This window comes from Manis javanica, chromosome 14 (genome assembly GCF_040802235.1).
Source record: "Manis javanica isolate MJ-LG chromosome 14, MJ_LKY, whole genome shotgun sequence".
Classification (NCBI taxonomy): domain Eukaryota; kingdom Metazoa; phylum Chordata; class Mammalia; order Pholidota; family Manidae; genus Manis; species Manis javanica.
Window position 1 is genome coordinate 70,042,383 of NC_133169.1, and position 26,869 is coordinate 70,069,251.

Here is a 26,869-nt window from a genome sequence, read left to right on the forward strand (position 1 = left end):
ATACCCTCTCCATGACCTCCTCCAACACTAGGTAGGGAAAAGGTTTGCTGACTCACCCTCTGCCCAATCCTACTTCTTTCTAATTCTTTCCACTGGTGGTGTTGATTTCTGGAGTATATCCATCTCAATTTAATATCTGTGTCCAGGCAACCCTTCCTGCAACACAGGAGGGGGCTGCCTTCTGTTTAACTCTCTTCTATCACTCAGTCTAAGGAAGAACATGCCTGCTTTACTGTCCATCACCAGTTCTAGATCCTTCTCCCTGCTTCTTCCAGGGGTGATGAGTTGCTTGAATTTTATATCATAAGCCTATACTTCCTTCTCACCACTTTTATTGAGTCATTTACCCTCCAAGATTCCCCACCTGGATGATCATGCCCAGTTTGACTTCTCATTGTCATTATCCTAGACAAAATGAAAGATGAGGAATGTGGTATATGATTAATATAATTATTTTCAGAATGATCTATTTCAATAACTGAATTTTTATGACCAATATAACTTAATGCACATTTAGAATGAAATTCGTCAGTTTCAAAGAAATTAACTGCAGTGATGGTGTATTTCATTTAATTTATTAGTGCTTCTGATAGGAGCTTTCAATTATGATATGTTTTAGTCTTACATATGAGTGTAGAATTTTCTCAAAGTATCATGTACATATTTTTGAAAACGAAGTTTTTTGCAAAATAGATTTTATAATTACCCTTAAATGCTTTATAAAATTGATATATCTTGATTTTAACAATATTGTGATATTTGTAATATTTTTGGTGTGCATTTTACAAATAATGGAGAAAATATATTCTATTCTATTATTTTATTTTTTTACTGAAACCATTCTAGTTTTATCATATATTAGATCAAAAAAAATTTTTTGGTATTTAATTTTTAAACTCCAACTTAAAAATTATTCTTCTGAAGATCTTCATTGTATTCATATAAGTTTAATTATTAATGTATTTTAATATGGATATGTGTCTTAAAGAGAAAAGGAAGATCAAATAATAATTGAATTATGTATACAGTCTGGAATTTTTTAAAGAGATAGCAATTTGACTAGGATATACACACTACCTTTGTTATATTTTTCTGCGCGTTATATATATCAGAGTTTGGAAGGTTTGAACAAGAAGTGAACTGGATTATTTTTAAAAAACCATTAGTCATATCAATAAAACCAAAAAAATTTTGATTTTCTTTGTCAGGTTCAATGTATTCAGATTTCCCTCTTTTAAAACAAAAAACCTTGGAATATATTGGAGGAGCATGTAAGTATATTGGAGGGGAAAAGGATGGCAGTGTGAGAAAAGAAGCAGAAACTTCCCAAAACCACATACAACACAAAAATAGAGCAAATACAACTAATCCTGAAAAGGCAACTCAAAGATGACAGAACAGACTTTCTACATCTGTGGGAAATAGAAGACGTCACAGAAAAGGATAAAGTAGCGAAGCTGCCCTCCGGCAGGACCCAAATTCCCTAGAATGTAAACATGAGCCACTTTTTCCTGCAGACATCACCTTGGGCAAGGGAAACAAAAGCAACAATGAACAAGTGGAACTATATCGAACTAAAATGTTTCTGTGCAGGAAATTATACTGTGAGCAGAAAAAAAAAGCATACTACAGTATTGGAGAATATATTCATAAATAACTTATCCAATAAGAGTTTAACACCCGAACTATATAATGAGCTCCATCACAATCTTAACACCCAGAAAGCAAATAACCCAAATACAAAATAGGTGGAGAATCTGAACACACACTTCTCCAAAGTAGAAAATTAGATGGCCAAAAGGCACATGAAAAGATGTTTCACATCACTAATTATTAAGGAAATGTAAATTAAAAACACAATGAGTTATCACCTCACACCAGTTAGGATTGCCAACATCCAAAAGACAAGAAACAACAAATGCTTGAGAGGATGCAGAAAGGGGAAACCTCCTACACTGCTGGTGGGAATATAATCTAGTTCAACCATTGTGGAAAGCAATATGGAGGTTCCTCAAAAAATTAAAATTAGAAATACCATTTGACCTGGGAATTCCACTCCTAGGAATTTACCCAAAGAAAACAATTTATCAGATTCAAAAAGACATATGCACCCCTATGTTTACTGCATCACTATTTACAATAGCCAAGATATGGAAGCAACCTAAGTGTCCATCAGTAGATTAATAGATGAAGATATGGTACATATACACAATGGAATACTATTCAGCCATAAGAAAGAAACAAATCCCACCATTTGCAACAACATGGATGGAACTAGAGGGTATTGTGCTCAGTGAAATAAGCCAGAGGGATAAAGACAAGTATCAAATGATTTCCCTCATTTGTGGAGTATAACAACGAAGCAAACCTGAAGGAACAAAACAGCAGCAGACTCACGGACTCCAAGAAATGACTAGCGGTTACCAAAGGGAAAGGGTTGGGGAGGGTGGGTGGAGAGGGATGGAGCAGGGGATCAAGGGGTATTATATTTAGCACAATATATAGATAAATCATGGAGAAAGCAGTATAGGACGGAGAAGACAAGTAGTGACTCTACAGCATCTTGCTCTGCTGATGGACATTGATTGCAATGGGGTGGGAGGACTTAATATGAGTGATTGCTGAAACACAATGCTGCTCATGGGAAACCTTCATAAGACTATATATCACTGATACCTCAATTTAAAAACCAAAAAGAATTCAGGAAAAAAAGTTCATTTCCTATTAAATTCTTAAACTGATTTAAAATTTAGAATCTATTCTGATGTCTTTATTCTACTGCATTAGTCTATATGTCTGTCATATATAGTTGACTACTGTACCTTTCCAGGAAGTTTTAAATAAGGCAGTATATTCTCTAAGCTTGAATTTTCTCCCAATTTTTCTATGAGTATTCTGGGTCATTTGAATTTTTACATGAAAACAAAGGGAACTCATGCATATCCATGAATTAATTATGTTACTGGCTTATCAATTTTTACAAAAAATCTAAGTGGAATTTAACTAAATATGTAAATCAATTTGGGGAGTATTGCCATCTTAAAAGCATCATAATTTCAGAATTCAAGAATTTATGATTTTTCCCTTTTCACAGTTTTTTAATTTCTGTCAACAATTTCTTATATTTTTCTGAGTATAAGATTTATACTTGTTTAGTTAAAATTTTTACTAAAAAAATTATAACTTTTTGTTGTAAATTGAATGGTATTTTTGATTTCATACCCCTGCTATGACAGATGCCTATGGGGGTAAGGCAATTAGAGTGAAGAAGGCCCAAATCCCATGGGGGAGAGGACATTTACCCCCAAAGGAGTATACTGTGTATATTTCTCCCATCCCGGAATATATTTTGGGGGTGGACATAATGCAGGGCCTGTGGTTACAGACCATTGCAGTTGAGTTCAGACCGAGGGTACAAGTGGTAAAGGAAGTTCTGAGGGGACGTGGTAAGCACCCACCCATACCTCTGCCTATAACTAGGTGAGTGACAATTATTAAGCAGTATAAATTGCTGGAGGGGCACATGAAAATTGGAAAAACTCTGCAGTAGTTGGAAAGGTGGGCATCATAAAGCCCACTCATAGTCCCTTTAATTCCCCAGTGTGGCCAATGAAAAAGCCAGACAGCTCTGGACTACAGTGAACTGAACAAAGTCACACACCCTTTGCATGCTGCTGTCCCCTCTATAGCAGCCCTTATGGACACATGAAGTCATGAACTGGGGACTTCTCACTATGTAGTAGACCCTGCTAATGCTTTCTTCTCTATTGACATAGTACAGGAAAGTCAGGAACAGTTTGCTTTCATGTGGGAAGGCTGGCAGTGGACATTCACTGTCCTTCCACAGGGATACCTCCACAGTCCTACCATCTGTCATGCATTGTAGCCCTGGACTGGCCACATGGAAGAAACAGCAAACAATGCAGGTGTATCACTACATTGATGATATTATGCTCATGCCTGTTTCTCTTTCAAATTGAAAAGAAGCAGTTCCTAGATGCTTCAACATCTATAGGAGAAAGGATGGACTGTGAATAGCACTAAGGTTCAGGGACCTGGTTTGTCTGTAAAATTCTTGGGGGTAGCTGAGTTGGGTAGAACTAAAGTTATTCCTGAAATAGTCATAGTCAAGGTCCAGGCTTTCCCTACCCCTACCACCATGGTTTTCGATCTTTTAGGCTACTAGAGAATATTAATCCCACACTTGGCACAAATTATGAAGCCCTCATACCGGTTGGTATGTAAGGGCATCAGGGGGCACTGGGGTGAGACATGTGCATCTGCTTTTACTGCTGCTAAGTGAGCAGTCAAGGCCGTATAGACCTTGAGTGTAATGGACCCATCACAGCTCTGTGAGCAAGGTGTTCATGTAACCAAAGGTGGTTCTGGAGGGGCACTTTAGTAGCCCCTTGGATGGACACGACAACCCATTGGATTCTGGTCACAACTGTGGAAAGGAGCAGAAGTCCAATACACCTTGACAGAGAAACAATGGCCTGCTGTGTGCCACACCTTGCTGGCTATGGAGCCCATCACTGGAACAGCTTCAAGATGACCACCTATCCCATTGAGGGGTGTGTGCAAGACTGGATCAAAAGGCCATGGAGTGGTGTGGCATAGATGCCTATACTGGCCAAATGGGGTGCATATTTACAGCAGCATAACACCCGCTCTACTAGCCCCTTAAGTGGAGAACTTCAATACTTACTAGTGTCAGTGATGTATACCAGTGGAAAGCAGGAAGAACTTGCTTTTAGCCATTGGTAGCTGAGAGTCCTTGCCAGGATGGAAAAGCCCCTACATATACATGGTATACAGATGGCTCCACTTGTGGGCAGCCCCCAAAGTGGAGGGCTGTGGCTTTTCATCCTAAGACTGAGAAAATATGGATGGAGGATGGAGAGGGGAAGAGAAGTCAATGGACTGAGTTGCCGGCAGTGTGGCTCATGATCACCCAGGAGCCTTCCCCATAGTTGCCTGCACTGACAGATGGGCTGTCTTTCAGGGCTTGACCCTGTGGCTACCGACAATGTACCATGTCAACTGGTTGGTTGATCCCCAGCCCCTTTGGGGGTAAGAGTTCTGGCAAGACCTGTGGGCCTTTGGTAAGAGTAAGACTGTTACTGTATAACATGTGACTGGCCATTTGCTCTTGGTATCCCCTTGGAATAATGAAGCAGACACACTGGCCCAGATGCACTGGTTAGAAGGAACGCCTGCCTCTAATTCACCCAATGGTTACATGAGCATTTGTTGCAAATGGGAAAAAGACAATGTGGGCTGTAGCCTGTCAGTGGAGCTTGCTGTTGACATTTGAAGAAGTCAGCAGAGCCTGGAAGGACTGTCCTGTGTGCTCTAAGAGGGACTGACACTGAGTCCTACAACAACATGGGATAATAGTAAAGGGGCTGATACCCTTTGCCTGGTTGCAGATAGACTATATTGTTCCTCTGCCCATAACAGAAAGTATGCCATGATTTGTATGGATAGAGCTACTGGCCTTTGGTTGCTTTTCTTGCATGTGGTGCAAATCAGCAAATCCTCAAGTGGGGTCTAGATCATCTCTGTGCAGCCTATGGCCAGCCACAGGTCATTGAGTGATCAAGCACCCACTTTATTGTACATGAGTTACAAGGATGATTGCAGCAATTAGGAATAAAGTGGAAGTTTCATGTACCATATAACCCTCCTGGAGAAATCATGACAGAGAGGTACAATGTTTTACTGAAATCTGGCATGAAATCAGATACCAGTAGTGTATTTGGTGGGTCAGTTCAATTATGGACAGTGCTATGGTGTTTGAATGAGAAGCCCTGAAAAGGATCTTTGAGCCCTGTGGATAGGCTAACACAGATTGCTGGGTCTCCTGTACACCTGCCTGTGCTAACCAAAGAGGAGTTGTTGAAGCCGGGATATGGCCAACAGAGTAACATCGTGCTGCCAGCCCCTACTGCAGTAAGCCCTGGAGACGCTGTTGATTGGACATGGCCCTGGACATTTTGCCGCATGGACAAGAGATGGCTGGCCCTTTTGGCACCTTGGGAAAAAGGCCTTGAAGCTGGCTTCATGTGTATTCCTGGAGGAACTGCAGAGTGGGCCCCAAAGTCACAGTAGTGTACCAAATACATCTTTGAGGTAAAAGCATCTTACTGGGAAATTTTGTTTTATCTTTATGGCCAGTAAATGTACCTCCCACAGCCCTCCATAATGACCCACCTGTAACTCCCACAGGGAGAGGGGTGAAAGTCTGGTGTGCTAGACCAGGATGAGATCTCATTCCTGCCACTGTCCTATCATAGGACCACTCCCTTTCATTCATCCTACCTGATGGACGAGAGTTGCCTATGCTGGAGTCATTTAAAACATGAATCTTATCACCCTTAAAGTTATTTTCTTATACATTCCTTATGGCCTGGATGTGTCCTCTGGCTGCAGGTGTGGCATGATGATTGCTCTGAATTACCTGTTCAGCTTCTTACTGCCTGTGGAGTGGGTGAGCTTTGGACCTAATCTGCCTAGAACTTTGAACCTAGCTGAAGCCTCCAACTTGAGGTTATCATGATTTTATTGCTTCTGTTATTTTATGTTTTTAGCCTCCTTGCAATGATCCAGTTTTCATGAACAGGGCCATTGCAGAAAATGGGGAATGTGTACATTGTGAGGTGAGATTTCTGCAGTGATGGGCTGTGGATAAAACTGTGATATTTCCAGAATCTCTCATCTGGTTTTGATGCATCTGCATATCAATCGGTGTTTCCAAGTGGTGGACATTAGTAGTCCATCTTACTATCAATAGGTAATTACAAGTGTGTGAGAGGGTTTATTTGGACCGGGAAGGTTTTGTGAGCTTTTTTTCTGCTGCAGCCTGGTCAAGAGAGAGATGGGATGACTGCCTGCAAGAAATAAACAGGTCTCTTACCTTAATATCTCCCTTTGACTAATTTTGGTTTCAGAGGTATTTTGCCCCAGGACTGTCCCTCTTGGACTTGCACTCCATGTCTTTCACCCATAGTATCCCTAATAGCATGCTATTGAGAACTCCTCATCCTTACATCTTCCTAATGACAAGCAACAATTTAGATATGATTTTTGACAACATATATTATATTTTTACTGTAACTTCCATGGCTTGGTATATGTCCTTCCTTAGTCATTATAAAGTGACTAAATTCAATATTTCACACGTGGTTATATTAAAAAGTCTCAAGTTTCTTTTCTGGTAAATTTGACACAACCCTGGGAAGGGTTCAGTGGTCTTGCTAAATTAACTCTTGCCATATCTAAATGGAGACCCAAGAAATTTACGGGATGGTGCATTGTCTTCTTCATTTCCGCATTCATTATTTTAGCTACTGTCTCTGTAGCAGCAGTGTCTCTTACTGAATCTATTCACACGGCTATGGTAGTGTGACTCCAGGGGGAAAATATTTTCCCAGCCTGGGGCAAAATAGCTTTGAACTGAAATCAGACAAAGGGAGAAATGAAATGGGAGAAACCTCTTTATTGATTACACACAGTTGTTCACTTCTGCTTACCCATGTCTATCACAACCTGGCTGCAAAAAAGACCCCACCAAACCTCTCCAGTCAGATATTCTCTGCTCACCTTGTAATTATCTATTGATGTGGAGAAGGCCAGGTGAGAGATCCTGGAAATATTGCAATGTTACCTAACCTACAGGTAGTTAACCATTTTATGACTCACATCACTTGAGCAATGATAACATGAACACAAATTGACAAGGGCATTATGCAGAGGCTGCAGGCTATGGAGGCTGCTCTTGAGTGGCTTGGGGACCAGAAACAAGCTCTATTGATCAACAACACATGCAATGCGATTGACAACATGACAAAATCTGTGTCACCCCATTTCCATATGATCAATTCCAGGACTCATGGGAACTTGTAAATCGACACTTGCAAGGAGCCTTTTTCTCTAATCTTCAGATGGGAATTAATGCTTTCTCTACTGAATTACATCAACAATTACTTGACATCTAACCAGAAACACAAAAATACAGGTTGAACAAGATTCATCCAATATCATGAAATGGTTACACAACAAAATGATTCCATAGCATTAATTTATGTATTGGGTCATTGCAGCTCTTGGTCTGTTAATCTTTTTCATTTTTCTCATAGCCTTATGAATGATTTGTATTGTTATGACCGACTCCAAGCATCATGAGCAGGAGATGGTTATGTTGCTGTTTTCTGAGAAGGTTGAAGGATATTAGAACCAAAAATGGGGATATGTGGGGAACCAAATGGCTATGTCCTGGATTGGAAAGCTGTAGGTCCACCTGGCAAAGCAGAACACTGCTTCCTCATCATGTTGAAAATAGCACAATATGCTTTACTTATCTTTTCACAGTTGCTTAGGATTTTACTTTCCTTTGAAGTCAAGCAAATGGCTATACTTGACTGCCTGCACGTTCCCTGCAGCATCCTGTTTGGCACGTAGCCTTCTGACATACCATACATTGCTTTTGTAAATGTAGGCTTAATAAATATGAGAGCTTGAGAGCAGTTTGGGGAGACCTCCCTTAGCCTCCCTCTCACCTCTCCTGACTTTCCTATCTTGAGTAGTTCTTTCTGCTACTGCTGACTATGTGGGACAAAGCCCACGGAGTATTCTGCTCTTCAAAATTTACTAAATGAGTAGATATCAGGTAATGCTCCTCCCACACACACGCTCATGCACAAACACACATAAGAGCACAAGGAAACTCTGGGAGATGTTGGCTGTACCCATTAGCTTAGTCGTTATGATGGTATGATAGCTATTTGCATATGTCCAAACATGTCAACTGAATATGCTAAATATGCAGTTTCTGTATATCAATTATGCCGAAATGAAACTGTTGAAATACATAAAATGTAAGAAAATGAAATAAATGAAGTTTTCAAAGCCATCATCCTTAGTCCCAACACAAAACTATTAGGGCATTGAAGCTTTGGAGATCTAATTCTATTAATTCAGCTAACTTATTAAGCTTTAAACAGTGAAAATTATTTTAGCTTAGTCTTTATCCATGTTATCTTTACTTCTCAGACTAATCTACTTTTTTGCTGTTTCTTAAAACTCATTACTATTTTGAAGTAGTGCATGCCCTCCTCATGACATCTCTCCTCACCGGAGAGAGAGAATACCACTTTGGGATCGTGATAATGAAATGTAGAACATTTACTTTTTTCCCCACTCTGGACTTACCTCAACATCTTTCTACTCAAATATTGATGATATCATCTCAAAATCAGTCAGGATTCTTTCTTTACTATCCTTCAAAAGCAGTAATGGAGCAGAGAGTAATTATAAGCTTTAAGGGTAGGATCTTGCATTTTGCTTTAATAGACATTTTCCTGTTGTATTCTGTGTCTTGTGATCTTCAAACTTATGCTAGTTTATTTACTATTAATGTTGGTGACATTGAGGCTGTTTCAAACACTTAATTGTAGATGTGAGAGGTGGGTCAATAGATCTTGCTTTATTTCCTATTTTCACACATTTTTAGACATTTATTTTTCAAAAGTGATAATTGTATTGATACTACTTTAATTTCAATATGTTATAATATTTATATATGAATATTCATACAAATAAAACATTATATTATATAGTTTTAATTTTCACTCCAAGTATATTGCTCTTATTATCATGAGGCATTAACTTTGAAATGTTATTAAACCAACACTGACCCAGACCCCATTTTAGAGAAATTATGTTTTTTCAGGTAGTTTAAAAACCTCTAGTCAAAGTTATCTCCTAAAAAAATCTATTATGAATCTAATTAATCTCACTGGATTGGCCAAAATATAACAAGGTGTTGAAGGTCTCAGCTTTTCAGGAGTCTGCAATTATTAGTTCCTCTGAGGGCTGTAAGGTGTATAAGTACCACAGTGCCCTCCAGAAAGAAATGACAGTACAAAACGGAGAAACAGTACACACTTCCTCATGTGACTTAGTGTAATGATACACTCTGAGAAAGGGCTCTCAGGATTATGAGTCATGAAATAAAATGAAGGACAATGGTATTGCACTTTAGTGATTCTGTAAGAAATGCTGGTGTGTGGGAAGACAGACCTCATGTCTAAGCTCTCAGGTATATCTGTTTTTTCATCATGTTCAGATCTTTGTGGGACTGTAATTTAGAATTTTAAATTCCATTTTACAAATTTCTAAGATATCCAGTTTACAGTTATAGCATTTCTGTATTTTCCTGTATTTCATTTTATTGATTTCATTCATTTGTCTAATATGTACTGCACGTTGCTTGGTGATTATAAGACATGCAACCTTAAAGTCAGTAATCAATTCATAAAAAATATTTTACAATATATGACAATCATTTTGTTCTCTATTTTGAGTGTAGCATCATCTTACTACATCATCTTCAGACTCGAGGTTACAGAGCACGTTAGTAGACATGGACAATCTCACCATCTTCACAGAATTTGTTCTCATGGATATCTCCAGTTCCCAGGAACTTGAAATCTTGCGAGGTCTCATGTTCTTAGTAATTTATCTGGGTGCCTTGGCTGGAAATCTCCTGACCATTATTATCATTGTGATGGACTCAAGTCTTCACTTCCCTATGTACTTCTTTATAGGTAACTTATCTCTTATAGATTTTGGTTTCATCTCAGTTATCATTCCCAAATCGATCATGAATTCTCTAATAGGCAGTAAACTGATTTCTGTCAAAGCATGTGCTGCTCAGACCTTTCTGTATATTTCCTTTGGGTCCACAGAGATCTTCTTCCTTGTGGTGATGTCCTATGACCGCTATGTTGCCATTTGCCATCCTCTGCACTATGGGCTCACCATGACCCCACGTCTGTGCACACAGGTGGCAGGTGTCTCATGGGCAGGTGGACTGGTCAACTCTGCTGTCCACACAGGGACCATGTTCAGGCTTCCCTTCACAGTGTCCAATGTGATTCACCAGTTTTTCTGTGATGTCCCTCAAGTTCTGAGCATCTCATCCCAGGAGGTGCAGTTTGCTGAGTGTGTGACTCTTGCTGTAAGTGCTTGCATTGTTTTACTCTGCTCTGTCATCTTATTCAGCTCATATATTCACATATTTTCAGCTGTGCTCCAGATGCGTTCTGTGGAAGCCCGGAATAAAGCCCTGTCAACCTGCTCCCCCCAGATAGCTACTTTCATCCTATTTGTAATGTCTGCATTGTTTGCTTATTTGAGCCCCATTTCACATGTTTCAACCATTCAAAACCTTCTTACAGCCATGTTCTATTGTATGGTGCCCCCCTTTGCAAACCCTATTATCTTTAGTCTACGAAATAGGGAAATTAAGAGGGCTCTGGGTAGAATGTTTATTAGAATACTTCATTTGCCTAAAAGAGTTTGTATGTGTGTGTGATTGGAAATATTATTTTCAATAATCAAAGTGGAAAGTGAGTTCCTAGTAACCATTAATCTAAATTTCAAATATAGTTAGAATTTAAGCCACATAATTATTTTATACTTCAAAGGATTTATAGATAAATTAGGTGTATTTAATCATTTGAAATAAATTATGGATTGTGTAAAAATTATTTCTTACATTCACTCTTGTTAAAATATAACATACAGTAGTAAATTTTTGGTCTTACCTTCTCATGATGTAAGTGAATTAAGATGTCAAAAGAAAGTCTTTTCTTACAGGAATAATGATTTCATTGCAGAAAAATTAAGTTGCAAACATAGTCATAACTAACTGCAATATTGTGTCATAATCTCTTCTTTTTTTGACATTTAATATATTTAGACATACAGGTCTATTGCATTTTCATAAACGTAAGGGGTAGAATACTGAAATAAAGTTCTGCATTTCAAATACCTATATATGTATATGTCTGTACATATATGCATATAGAAATAAATATATAAAACATAAATGCAAATAAATACAAATTTTACATATAATATATATGAAAGCTACAGAAATAAACATATGAAGATCTGATGTTTAAATAACTATGTATACATTTGCATTAAATATGTGTGTATATGCTTAATTTTATGTAAATAAATATATATATATATAATTTGAACTACATAATTTTTTTTCAGTATATCTACTTATTATATCTGTGAAAATATAATCTGGGCATTTTCTGAGGAATTACAAAGAGAAGTACTTACACCTATAAATGGATTCAATCATATTTGTAACATACACAGTGTAAAATTGTTTCAGGGTTCCTGTAACTCAACAACCTAGTTGTGGTGAGCAAAAGGCAACTTGTAAAATCACCAGTTTGTAAGAGGTTACTGGTTAGTGGACATGAAAAAAATGTAGATGAACAATATGTAATCATATCCAACATAGGAAACAGATGCTTCTAGTGAAGTTTTAATGCTTAACATAAATATAAATAGTTTAGTAAAACAAAGATTAAGAAAATTACAATAAGGTGGCCACATTCATTCATTTACACTCCAATATATACAACAATAGTAACAGAAAATAGTGAAGGGCAATGAATCAAAACATAGATCCAGGAGAAGCTAGTGACAATGCAGATTGGACAAGAAAACAGACTTTGGCACAAACTGTATGAACCACAGCTAAATATATTTTGTTCTCAGTACCATTCAGAACTGCTTATATAATTATTACAGTTTTATAATGTTTAATTTTTTGTTTGGTAGAATACTTTTGTTCCAGAAATGATGGGGGTTATATATTCAGGAAAAAACTATTTGCTAATTCAAAGATGCCTGGATATTAGATAATTTTGGTCTACTGTAATATTAATCTTTTGTTGAACAAATTATGACAGCTGGCATTCAGGTCTCAATGGGCAGTGGCCAAAAATATTTTTCCTTCAAATGCAATTTATACTGAAGGCTTAATTCATACTGAATGCCTCTATCTGTGTTTATGCATTTCATTAATTCTAATAAATATGGTTGTAATGTAATATCTGTTGTTGGTTTTTGTTTAAATCAAGTGGGTCAGTGAGAGCTTTTGAACTTAAAACTAAATATACAAATTTGTACTAATTGCATTGAATTTCATACCACTCACCACATTTCACCCATTTATTCCATAGTCCATGAATATCTAAGTAGTTACAATCCTAAGCATATAAAATATTTCTGTTTTCAGAAAAAAAATTCACATATTTAACTCCCATCAGCAATTCACCAGCATGGCACTTTTTCCACAACTATGCTAAATATGGTCAAACCTAGCTTTCTAATTGTTGCTATTTTATGTTTATTAAGTTATGTGTTATATTTGTCTGACTTGCATTTTTCAGATTACTAGTGAATTAGATGTCACAATTGAATAAACATGTGGGAATTATGTCACAGATATTAAAAATATTAGTTTTCCCATGTTTTAGTTGATGTATTAATGCGAGAATTAAATTTTTTACATACTTGCACATTGTGAAATAATTACGACAATTATGATAATTAACACAGCCATCATCTCACATAATTACCATTTTTTGTGTGTCATTGGAAAACAGGAACTTCCTTCTAAGAAAATCTCAAGTACACAGTATATTAGTGTTACTTATAGTCACCGTGGTGTATATTAGTTCTCCAGAAAACTGGAGTTACAGGCAGGCTCATACTGAAAGCCATGCCTTAACTAAATAAAGACTCTCAAATGAAAATCACCATTGGAATCAGCACAGGGATGGGTATGAATACCTGAACTGCAATTGACTAATTGCTGGAGACTAAGTTTTGTACTTAGTTTGCACAACTCTTAGAGTCACAAAGTGATGCTGATATCTCATGACATTTTGATTTGCAAAACCATGATGATTAATGAGGAGGAGCATCTCTTTAAGTGCCTGTTGGCCATTTGTATTTCTTCTTTTGAGAGAAGGTCTGTTAAGGTCTTCCACCCATTTTTTAATCAGGTTATTTGTTTTGTTGGTGTTGAGGCACAGGATTTCTATGTATATTTGGAATGTTAACCCCTTATAGGAGAAATCATTAATGAATATATTTTCCCATAGTGTACCTTGTCTTTCTGTTCTGTGGATGGTGTCCTTTGCTGTACTGAAGCTTTTAGTTAGATGTAGTCTGACTTGTACCTTTTTATATTTTGTTTCTTTTACCTGCGATGTGTCCAGACAAAAAAATTGCTCCTGCATATGTTCAAGAGATTTTGCTTATATTTTCTTTATAGAGCTTCGTGCATCAATGTCATCATTTAGTACTTTAATTGATTCTGAGTTTATTTTTATGTTTGGAGTTAGACAGTAATACAGTTTCATTGTGTTGTATGTAGCTGTCTAGTTTTCACTACAAAAGTTATTGAAGAGACTATCCCTCATTGTATTTTCATGGCCCATGTATTATATATTAATTTACCAGAGATTATTTGTGCTCTAGTCTCTTCTATTGATCTCTGTGTCTATTCCTACATGAGTACTATACTGTTTTGATTACTGTAGCTTTGTCATATAGCTTGAAATCAGGAAACATACCCTCAGCTTTGTTCTTCTTTCTCAAGATTGCTTTGATTATTGGAATCTTTTGTGGTTTCATATGGATTTTATGGTTATTTGCACCAGTTCTTTGAAAAATACCATTGATATTTTGATATTTGTTGTATGGAAGCTGTATATTACATTGCAGACAATGGGAATTTTGACAATAATAACTCCTGCTATCCATTCGTATGGTTAGATTTCCATTGATTTTTGTCTTCTGTATTTTCACTCATGAGTGCCTTAGAGTTTTCAAAGTAGATGTCTTTTGCCTCCTTGGTTAGGTTTATTTGCAGGAATTTTATTCTCTTGGATGATGCAGTTGTAAATGGAATTGTTTTCTTGAGTTTATTGTCTGCTATTTTATTGTTAGAATATAGTAATTCAACAGATTTGTTTATTAATTTTATGTCCTGCATCTTTGTTGAATCCAGTTAATTTTCTAATACATTTTGGTGGAGATTTTAGTGTATTCTATATGTAGTATCATTTCATCTGCAAATAGTGACAGTATTACTTCATCCATACCAATTTTATGTCTTTTACCTCTTTTTCATTTTCTGATAACCTTCATGAGGACTTCCTATACTTCGTTGAATTAAAGTGGAGAGAGTGGACATCCTTGTCTTGTTCCTGATCTTAGAGGAAAAGCTTTCATGTTTTCACTATTAAGTATGATGTTAACTTTGGGTCTGCTGCATATGGCATTTATTATGTTGAGGTTTGTTCCCTCTAGAACCATTTTATTTGTAGTTTTTAATCATGAGTGGATATTGAATTTTTTCAAATGATTTTTTAGCATCTATTAAGTTGATCACATGATTTTTATCCTTTTTTGTAATATGGTGTGTCACATTGACTGATTTGTGAATAGTGCACCATCCTTTCATTTTTGGAATTAATCTGACTTGGTCATGGATGCAACTTTTTATATATATTTGAATATGTTTTGACAATATTTTGTTGAGGATTTTTGTATCTATGTTCATCAAGGATATTGGTTTATTGTTTTATTTTTGTAGTGTCTTTAATTTGTGTTTTGGAATAATGCTACCCTCAAATAATAAGTTTGTAAGGTATTGCCTTTTCTTTTACATTTTGCAATACTTTTAAAAAGTTCAGTATTGTGTTTTCTTTAAATGTTTGGTAGAAATTAGCTGTGAAGCTCTCTGGTTTTGGAATTTTTTCTACTGGGAACTTTTTATTATTACAAATTCAATTTCATTGCTGGTTTAGATTTTCTGCTTCTTTCTGGATCAGTCTTGGATGTGTACTCTTCTAGGAACTTTTCCATTTCTTCTAGGTTGTTCAATATATGGGCATATAATTATTCATAGAATTCTGTAAAAACTTCTTATATTTCTGTTGTGTTAGCTGTAACTTGACATATTATGTTGATTATTGTTTTCTGGCATAATATCAGGGTTATATGTAGAATGTTTTATGTACTCCTTGGAAAATTAAAATTTTAAAAATTTTTAATGATGCATATTATTTTCTTGTTTGAGGGTATTGTTAACGTGTCTTTTATGTCATTTTAGTTTATCATGCTATTCAAAATCTGTCCTTCCATTGATATTACTCAGGTTCCTTAAGAGATGTTAGGTGAAAAGTATATCAGCCTGGGGTTTATTAAAACAATGGTCGTCCCTGAGGCCATCCAGGAGGAAAAGTGTGGCTTAACACAACACAATACACATCCTTAGGTGACAAGGTTCTTACTGACCAACCCAACACTCACACATGAAGTAGGAACACATTCCACAACATCCATTTCTTTCTCTCATTGGATGGAGTAATGTGGGTTGGTAGCCTTTCTTTGAAACATCAGAATTCACCTAAACTTGGAAGTATATCTTTTCTCTTCAGACATGCTCCCAAATGTTGCCAATGTTATTCTGGAGCTCTGATATAGTTTTTCATGACAGATATTTCCAGATCAATAGTTTTGGTGAAGGGACTAATACCCAGACTGTTCATCTTCTATGACATCACTTCATTTCCTTATAGTTTTACAGATATTATTTTTCCTGGGAAATTTTTAATTTTGCTATATACTGTGAAGTGTTCCTTTATCTTCTTCCTTATATTGTTTAAATGAAAGTGTGCAATCAAACTTATTCTTTGTCCTTTGTATGTTTTCTCTCCAGCTGATTTTTAGTTTTACTCTTTACGACAAGGAGTAATTTTACCATGATGTGTCTTTGTGAAGCTTTCTTCATATTTGTTTTGCTTACAATACATTTATCTCAGACATGGTGGTTTATAGTTAACATCAAATTTGTAAAACTTTGGCCATTATTTTTTTAAACATATTTCTTCCCCTTTTTCTTACTCTTCTCCTTTGTAGATTATATGTAAAATCGGCTAATTTTAGTTGATGTTTTACATTTAAAAACTCTTTTGCGTGTTTTATTCCCAATCATTTCTATAACTGTAATTTCAGCTTCATTCTTTTCTTTTGCAATGCCTAAAATGCCATTGTCCACAAATATATTTTAACTCGAAAATTCTGATTTGTATAAAAGATCTGGGTCTTTTAAAATTTAAACTAAACTATAGACCTCATGGGCAGTTTCTTTGTCCTCCTTCTTTTCTTTTCTTTTTTTTTTTTGTTTTGCTCTCATTTCAATCCAGCATCCACTTATGAGATGGAATCATGGCGTTCAATCCACTATATTACATGGTATTTAGTGATCATGTTATCTATTGTCCTCACATCTGTGACCAATTCTCAGTCTTCCCTGAGTTTCATGACCATTATTTCATTTTTTTGGAACACAGTGGTCAATGATTTTACAGAATGCTTCCCCTTTTGTGTCTGATGCTTTCTCATGATTAGATTTGAGCTATAAGCTTTGGGAAGAGCAATACAGAAATGAAGCTCCCTTCGATTCCACTCTATCACTGTATATTTTAGATTAAGTCCATTAACACTGAATATGTTAATACTGATAGTTTGTTGAGGTGCTGTCTGGTGTCACCACCACCATATACATATGCTAAGCAAAAGGACCAATGTATCCTAGGCCAGCACCTGGCTACAGAAATCAGAGCCATGACATAGGTATGAGGAAAATGGCCAAGGAATGGAGCTTCCATAACAAACAATCTCAAAAATTACCAGTAAAATTATAATGTACAAGCTTTGGCTTAAGATAAATGGGGCTATTACTATCAATGAAATGAAGGTAAAAGCTTGGGTGAAATCTGGAATATATGAACAAACTTTATGTGAGTAGTTTCATTTGTCTGAATTTATTATGGAAATTAATATTATGTGTAATTGGAGAACACTTCCACCTATTCTTGTAAAAAAAGTAGGCATGTATAGCCAACATTCTTCATGTACCAACTTGATAAGCCAAATGGGAATATACAGAAATGCTGAAATGCCCCCAGATTGTTGTTTTGGAATAGATAAATATACCTGGTGGATAAAAAGAGATTAATATTTTAATACATAACATGTTAGCAGCCCAGTTGTTTTTGGAATTTTTTAGACTCCATATTCCACATCTGGGGATAATGCTAACTCTTATCCATAAAACTACCTAAGTACATCTTTAAATGGTGAAATAAATAGTGGACAATCTGTTCTGAAAATAGTGGTCTTCCTCTAGATGCTTTGGGCCCCAAAGATCCACACACAGATTTGATTTTGGAAGTGCCTGTAGCATGTCCCTGTGCAGGATGAAACCTGTGGAAAAGGCTGTGAAAAGCTTCTAACAGGGACTTCTTGAATTTAGACCATAGAATTTTCAGTGGAGAGATACTAGCTTGGTATTTCCCTTAATGATATTGTAGTCTGGCTGAAGGACCTACAGTAATCATAAAAGGTAAGGTAGCCCATATATTTGGTTGATATTGAATACTCTAATGGGGATGGTGGTGTCCAGAGGAGTTCCACAGTAAAGTGGAAATGGATTCTGCAAGACCATGCTACCAGGTAATGAAACCACCCACTATTCACAAGCTGACAACATCTTTTTCCCAAGACTGACATTGGAACCAACTGAGGAACTTCTGAATCCTGTAGTCCCATGGGCAGTCTTATGAACAAATAAATTTGAACAACAAAGAACTGCCTGGTTTATGGTTTGTCATTGCAACATGAACAGGCAGCATCCTACTGGGGAGCCATCCACAGTGATAGAAAAGGAAAATCACATCAGCCTGGGGTGCTGAATTACATGTTGTTTCTCCTTATCCCTGGGCTGTACTGCTTCATGGCCAGTGATTAAAGGTCTGTCAAAAATAATATATTTTTTGAGCAATGGAATACTTGTTTGTTTAAGGAAAACCTTGTTGACTATGGACCTTGAAAATTACCATAGGAATTCAAGGCTTCAGAGGAAGCCTTCACAGCATTGGAAGTTGATTGGAATTGAAAAGAGGGCATCCTGATGCTCTCATGAAGGTGGCCACTGAATTCATGAAATGATAGGAAATTGAAGAGCTGCTGTGATGGAGAGATAGTCTGATATTTTCCTTCCATCCTCTAATCACCAAATTCTATCTCCCATGTAGCTGGAAGTTTGTAATTATGCAGGTACACACAAGAGACTTCAAATGGGTCCTGACAGGAATTACAATAAAATCCTGAATGGGTTTGCATACACTGTTGTAGAAGCAACAGTTTACAAAATTCCTGAAATGGAAGATATTGGGACAGTGTTATCACATCAAATGAGTATACCATCTTTCATATCATTTTCAGAGTAATGGATTCCTAGACAATTTGAATGAGCAATTGAAGTATTTGATGACTGAAACTGAGGATATACAGGCATGAAAGGCTCTTACAACTTTCATAGATCTGAGAATCACACCCAATAAGAGGAAGACTAATAGGAGGTACCCTAAATAGATTTTTTTTAGGACTTGTGGGGAGGGAGGATGAGAAGACACTGCTATGACTGTACAATTCTTCAGTATATGACTTCAGCTTTATTTTTGTCCAAGATCACCTCAACCCTTTATTTCAAACAGATTTGTTGTCCCAGGCCAACAGTTCGTCAGTGGGTGCTTGAAGAGAGGATGTTCTCTAGACAAGAAAGTACAACTATACTCTAAAATTTTTTGGTTAGTATTTGTAAGGGCCTGATGGAGTGGATTATGCTTTTGCTTCATCTTGAAATACTGGAGTTTATAGTAAAATCTACATTGATTAATCATTGAAAGGGCCTACAAGTTCTATACTTATGAATCCCTACCCTGTATGATGGGAATGGACCATAGGTGATAGTAGCCCAGTACTGTTTTCATGAAATAGACCATCACAACAGCTGAACTAAACACCCCTTCCAAAGACAGAAGAGTGTACAATATATTTTATGTACTTTTATCTCCAAAGTTTACCTAAATATCAGCCACTAGTGTCTCACATATTTAGGGACATAGGCACCTGCTATATTTAATAAAGTTAATATCATCAAACTCTTTTTATCATGTTTCAAATCCCTATGTTGCTCTTCTCCATAACAAATTAGGTGGGCCGTGCAGAAATCATTAGAAGAGATATTTGGTCATCTAGCACTTAAGGTCTAGATGAATGATATTCAATTATGACAACATCTATATACTCTCAATGAAAGTGGATGTACTAGTTCCTAAGTTAATTATGTAAAATTATGTAATTCTTTTAAGTATATCAATTCATTCAAGATGAACTAGTGCTAGACTTTATTAGATACTGAAATAATATTAGGAAAGAACTGTAAAAGTATTATACTGAGAAAATAATTCTAAAACTATTGGTACATGTAGTTTGATGTCTAGACAGCTACTTAGAGATGCACTGTGTGTCCTGTTGGTTAGGAAACTGGGTTTACTGGTTTCATGAGAGTGCTGATTGTACGGTCACTCAGGCTTTCGTCTGATTTAATTAGCTGAATATTGCAGTAGTGGGAGCAATTTGTACCACTTAATTAATTACTAACAGTGGAATATTCTCATTCAAATATTGGGAAGTATTTTATGTAACCCTGAATCAAAACTTTTGTGTTGACTTTATGTTTTTAAGTCAAATCAATGACTTCAAAGAAAAAACAATTTACAGTATGAAAAGTATAAAATGGGGTAAGAATTTATTGATTGTGAAAATATTTATTAAGACAGATACTTTATAAATTATAAATAATAGCATAAAAACTAGAAAAAAAACCTAGATAACCAAAATTAACCAGAAAATAACAACCATTTCCCAGCTGAGAGAAAATCAGAAAGAAGTAACTTTGGACAGAGTGTCAGCTTCTGCTTGAGCAAAGAGATGTTCCCGGGGCAAGGAGACCACAGCAGGCCTTCTACACACTGGGTGCTGCCATGATAAGATCTGGAGTGGTCCACAGGCATCATCCATTCTCCTGAAATTGCCACAAGGAACTTCTGAGGACATTTCAGCCCTAGGAATTTTTAATAATCGTTAATTCAATGTGCTTGTTAAATTGTCCAGAAGTGAAATGTACACTATATGTTTTTTAATCATTTTTGCATTCTACAGTCATTTACTTTTCATTACTAGGTACCCCAAGGCTGGGTACTATTCTTAGTATAGTTGGCTTGTTAATATCCCTCTTACTGGTGTCATGGTTATTAGAATATACAATTTTTAAGTTTTTCTCCTAGTATTTATTCAAGATTTGTCTACTCATTTTTCATGACAGTCTCAGAATCACCTTAATATTTTGTGCATTTTACTTTTTTCATTACAACCTTTGCATTAGCTACTTATCAGGGACTCATTCTAGCATAGGTAATAATTTACATTGTCATACATAATAGCCATTTTCAGTTTTCATCCTGTGGCAGCCAATTTTCAAAATTATAGCAGCAACTTCACCAATTATAATGATGAATTTGGGTCTGCATCAGGCACTTTTGGTTAGTTTAATTCAGATATGAAAGTTGAACACAGCTTCTAATTTTTTAAATTGAAGTATTATTGATATATGATCTTATATTGGTTTCAAGTATAAAACACAGTGGTTGAACAGTTACACATATTATTAAATCCTCATCCCCACTAATGTGGTTGCTATCTGTAAACATAGAAAGATGTTACAGACCCATTGACTGTATTCGTCATGTTTGATTACTATCCCTTTGATCAACTTACATTATGATTGAGATTTTTTTGTCCTCTTTTATCCCCCTCACACTCCCAATCCATCCATGCCAATTGCTCCCCCATAGTAACCACTAGCCACTTCTCAGTGTTTCTGAGTCTGCTGTTGTTTATTCTGTTTTGCATTGCTTAACAAAAGAAGTTAAGACATATGGTATTTATTTGACTCTTTTAACACACATTTCATAATTTATTTATTCATTAACTACTATTGACCCATGAACCATTTGAGGATTTGTGCTTTCTCAAGTTTTATGAAACCTGCTTCAAATATCATCTCTAAAAATGGACTTTTGCTGATTTAATTAATCTCAGTGGACTGGCCAAAATATCTGCAGAAAACAGGGTATTGAAGAGCCTTTTTCATTTCAGAAAGGTGAAATTACTAGTCTCCTGGGGCTTCCCAGGCGCACAAATAAAACATTGCCTTTCAGAGAGGGATCACCTGGTAAAACAGAAGAGCTCGATACAGGTGATCTCACGTGGCTTAGAGTGAAAGTCCTTTCATCTTCAAGAAAGGACTCTCTGGTGTGCCTGATGAAGAAAATTAAAGAGTATGGTCTTGGCCTTTACCGAAGCAAGTCTTTGTGAGAAGTATTCATATGTGGGAGAGAGACCTCATGTCTCAGTCATCAGCATATCTGTGTTTACCCTTCATGTTCATTCCTTATTTGGACTCTATTTTGATTTTTATACCCCATTGGACAAAACAGATTTTTTGAAGGTATATAGACAGTATTTAATATTTTAGCTTTATTGTATTTCTTATACCTTGATTATTTCATTTGATTAATTAATAAGCACTTTTCAAGGTAAAAGTTTTGTATATGAGTTGTGCATATTTAATTCAGTAAACCAATTTATACCACATTTTTACAGCATATAAGGACATAATTGTTCTCTAACCAATTTGTTTCTAGCATCATCTTATCCCTTTGCAATTGACTACGGGTTCTGAAGTATGTTAGCAGATACGGACAACCTCACCATCTTCACAGAATTCCTCCTGATGGATGTCTCAAGCTCCCGGGAGCTCCAAATCCTGCAAGGTTTGATATTCTTAGTGGTTTATCTGGCTGCCCTGGCTGGAAATCTAGTAACATTTACCATCATTGTTATAGATCCACATCTTCACTTCCCCATGTACTTTTTTATGGGAAATTTATCACTTATAGATTTTGGATACATATCAGTTACTGTTCCCAAATCCATCACAAATTCTTTGATGGATCATAAAGCGATTTCTCTTAGAGCATGTGCTGCTCAGACTTTCCTATATATTTTCTTTGGATCTGCAGAGTTCTTCTTCCTTGTGGTCATGTCCTATGACCGCTATGTCGCCATCTGTCACCCTCTGCACTATGGGTCCACTGTGAGCCCCCGTTTCTGCACACAGGCATCATGTGGCTCATGGGCCAGTGGACTGGTCTATTCTGCTGTCCACACAGGGATCATGTTCAGTCATCCCTTCACTGAGTCCAATGTGATTCACCAGTTTTTCTGTGATATACCTCAAGTTATGAGCATTTCATCCAAGGATGTGCAATTTTCTGAGTTTGTGGCCCTTGCTATCAGTGCCTGCATTGTATTATTTGGCTTTGTCATCTTATTTGCCTCATATGTTCACATCTTTTCAACCGTGCTGCACATGCATTCTGTGGAAGCCCAGAACAAAGCTTTGTCCACCTGCTCCCCACAGATAGCTACACTTACTCTGTTTATAGTTACAGGATTGTTTGCTTCCTTAGGACCTGTTTCAAACTCATCAAGCATTCAAACCCTCCTCACAGCTATGTTCTACTCCATGGTGTCCCCCTTAGTCAACCCCATCATCTTTAGTCTGAGGAACAGGGAGATTAAGTCTGCTGTGCATAGAATGTTAAAGAAAGCTTTCCGGTTCTATAGAAGCGAATTTATTTCTTAACCAGAAATTAATGTTGCTCTAATCAATGTGGAAAAATGTGAACAAAAGTATTAACGTTAATTTTTAAATTACATATTAGTAGTGTGGTCATTTAATAAAAGAGATGGATGTATTAATAAATTTGAAGTAAATCATGTGAACAAAATACCTGTTTGAATAAAATGAGCTATTATTTCTTGTAGCCACTGTTTTTAAACACTAATTGTTACACAGTATATGGTGGTATTTTATGTAGTTTCATTAAAAGGATTTTGCAAGTGAATAAAGATCTAAAATGATAAATTTATTTCCTCACAGGTACACTGATTTTTTGTAAAGCTGAGATGAAAAATCAGTTCAGTTTTTCTGTAAGATAATCCATACCTGTAATTTTTCACCTTATCCCCTTATTTCAGTGTATTTTCACATTCCATGGATGAACATAAAGCATGTAATTTTATTAGATACCTATAGAAAATAATACTTGTGTCTGTTAATATGCCCATCATGTGCATAAACATGCACCACATAATTCTGTTTTCAGATTGTCCAACTCTTGAAGACTTAGTAAAGTAAAAGTTAATAATTGGTACACATACTAGGAAACCCTGAATAACTCCTTATAGACATATAAAACAAAGCATCATAAAATAGTGTTTATTGCAAACATATAATTTTGATAGTGTTTTAATTAATGCTTAGAAGTATTAATTATTTATATGCAAATAATAAAGACATGGATATACATTAGTTGAAGTCAGTCATTGACCTTCTTGCACATGGAATCTGGATGCATGTGATGGAGTTAGACACAGGGAAGTACAAATTTGGGGCCAGGAGGAGCTAGCCATTATGGTAGGTAGGAGAGAAAATACAGCTTAACACACATTGTATGATTCCTATCAGAGAAAAAATATTTGTTGTTCTCTGTAACCTTAAGAAGTTTTGGTGAAATTGTATGTATAATTCCTATTTCAGTGTTGAGTTAAATATTTTTATTCCAGCAGAGGGGAGGAACTTTTCCTTATAAAAAGACATATGATTTCCATGATTTTCAGATATACAGTAACATTGATCTAGCCTAAAATTAAATCTTAAATTGAACAAGCTATGGCATTTCATGATCTACAGCCCTAACTGAACAAACTCAATGGGAGAAGTCCCTCCAGTTTAGTTGTTAGATAAGTCAGAATTCATACTCAATATGGCCATCTGTTTTTGTTGTGTGATCCTTTCGTTCTAATAAATATTACTAAAAATAAATCTCATGTATGTTTTGCTTTAACTCAAAGGGACCACTGAAGTTGCTGAGTGTAACTGTTTAATTTATTCTTCCTACAGCATTGCACCTCATAGGACTCACCACATTTCATTTATTCATACCCTCACCCATGAATATCTACATTATTCCAACTCACCTATACTAAAGTATTTTGTTAAAAAATATCTCCACCCATTTCTACTCCATTCGTATGCCTCTATATGATATTTACCGCACATCCTTAGAAAATTGGAAATCCAGTTTTCCAATTGCTATCATTTATGTGTTAATAAAGTTTCATCTCAGTTGTATTTCAGAATATTAGAGAATTAGAATTTCTTTTAAATGATATACATATTGTACTTAAAATATGTGAGGGAGTTACTTTATACATATGTAAAACTAGTTTTTTGCCATTTTTATTGAGTTATTGAATTTCTGATCATATCACTGTTATTTGAAAATATTACTATATATATTGATTTGTTAATACTATATATATATATATATATATATATATATAAACTTCCTTTCTCACTTTGAAGAAAGAGAAGCAATTCCTACATTTACATGTTTAAGTGGTGGTGTCTTCTCTTTGAAGAAAGAAGTTTTATTACCAACAAACTATTTTATCTGAATTTTCTGGGTTTCAATATTATTTGAGAAATCTTTATCAACCCAAGAGCATAAAAGTATCTAATTTTTTTATTTTCTCTGGGATTGTACTATTTACAGTTTAATTTTAATTATTCAAATTCCTGCATTTTAGAGCAGAAAGAATGCAGGTGATTATATAAGTGACTTATCTCCTAATGATGATACAGTTGGTTTGTCACTATCTGCAAATCTACTTTTCTTTTGCTTTGGGAAAACCCTTAATTAAAATATAAATTTACCTTGAATGCATACACTTATTTATGAGCACTTTATGTTCATTCTATATATTTACTTCTCCATTATAATATTAGTCTGGCTACCTAGGGCTACTGAAGAAACATTTATTTTATTTATAAACTTGTTCTTTTTCAAGTTGTGTAATACCAGGAATACTCTGGGAAAACTGATTTTACAAATATGAGGTAATATAATCATTTTTTAGATAAAGTTAGAAATGGAATTAATACATATTAATTGCAAAATTGAAGTGCAGAAAGAAATGATATATTTTAGTGGTTCTCCATAAAGAAGATCCAAATTTCCTGAAAATTATTGCACATTTATATGTATTTATCCTAAAATTCATTTCTTTCTAATTTTAAAGTTACACTTGAACACTTTCATTAAATAGGGTGAGTTTGGTACAGTGCTAATAGAATCCATTTCTGCATAGTGAAAAATGCATTGTTATATCAAACCTTCCCTCTCCTAAGATGTACCTACTATATGCTTAGCAATTTAGAGTTGGAGAAAGGAACATATTTAGCTTCTCAACTTTTTATTATTCTAAATGTTATCAATTTACTAGCTTTTTCTGTGTAGGCATTAACAGACTTAGGGCAGGAGAAGAAAGCAGGTAAAGAAAGATAAAATTCTAAATGGATATTTTACTGGTAATTGTCATTGATGTCCTATTGTATTATCAATACACCTTTGAAGATCTTTTTCCAATGTACGCTATTTATTCACATACACTAGCATACACTTTTATCAGGTTTATTGAGTGATAACTGAAAGCCATGATGTGGAAGAAACCAAACTGTCCATTGAGAGATGAATGGATAGAGTGTCATGTATATAAAATGGGATATTATTCAGCCATAAAAGGAAAGAAATCCTGCCATATGTGACAGCATGTAAGTATCTAGAGGATATTATGCTAAGTGTAACAAGTCAGGCAGAGAAAGACAAATATATGATTTTATTTACTTGTGGAAGCTAAAATAAAAACAATACAAAATGAACAAAAGGGCAGTACACTTATAAACACTGGGAAGTGACTGGTGGTTACCATGGGGGAGGGTTTGTGATGGGGGGTTGGGGAGGTTGATGGTGATAAAGGGGAACAAAAATTCTTAATCGTAATATAATTTGGTGAATCAGACATTTTGTGGATGGTAGTACAGCATGGAGAATACATCTAATGATTCTGTAACATGTTCCTATATGGGAAGATCATA

At 35.6% G+C, this 26,869-nt stretch overlaps 2 protein-coding genes across 2 annotated transcripts; both read left to right on the forward strand.

Annotated features, from left to right (window-relative positions):
- The first annotated feature begins 10,426 nt into the window (after positions 1-10,426).
- Positions 10,427-22,179, forward strand: LOC140846064 (olfactory receptor 14I1-like). Its single transcript, XM_073221474.1, has 2 exons — positions 10,427-11,023; positions 21,961-22,179. The coding sequence occupies exons 1-2, from the start codon at positions 10,427-10,429 to the stop codon at positions 22,177-22,179; spliced, it is 816 nt and encodes a 271-aa protein (XP_073077575.1).
- Positions 22,180-22,549: 370 nt separating this feature from the next.
- Positions 22,550-23,512, forward strand: LOC140846065 (olfactory receptor 14I1-like). Its single transcript, XM_073221475.1, has one exon. It carries the CDS (start codon positions 22,550-22,552, stop codon positions 23,510-23,512), a length of 963 nt encoding a protein of 320 aa, XP_073077576.1.
- The last annotated feature ends 3,357 nt before the right edge of the window (positions 23,513-26,869 follow it).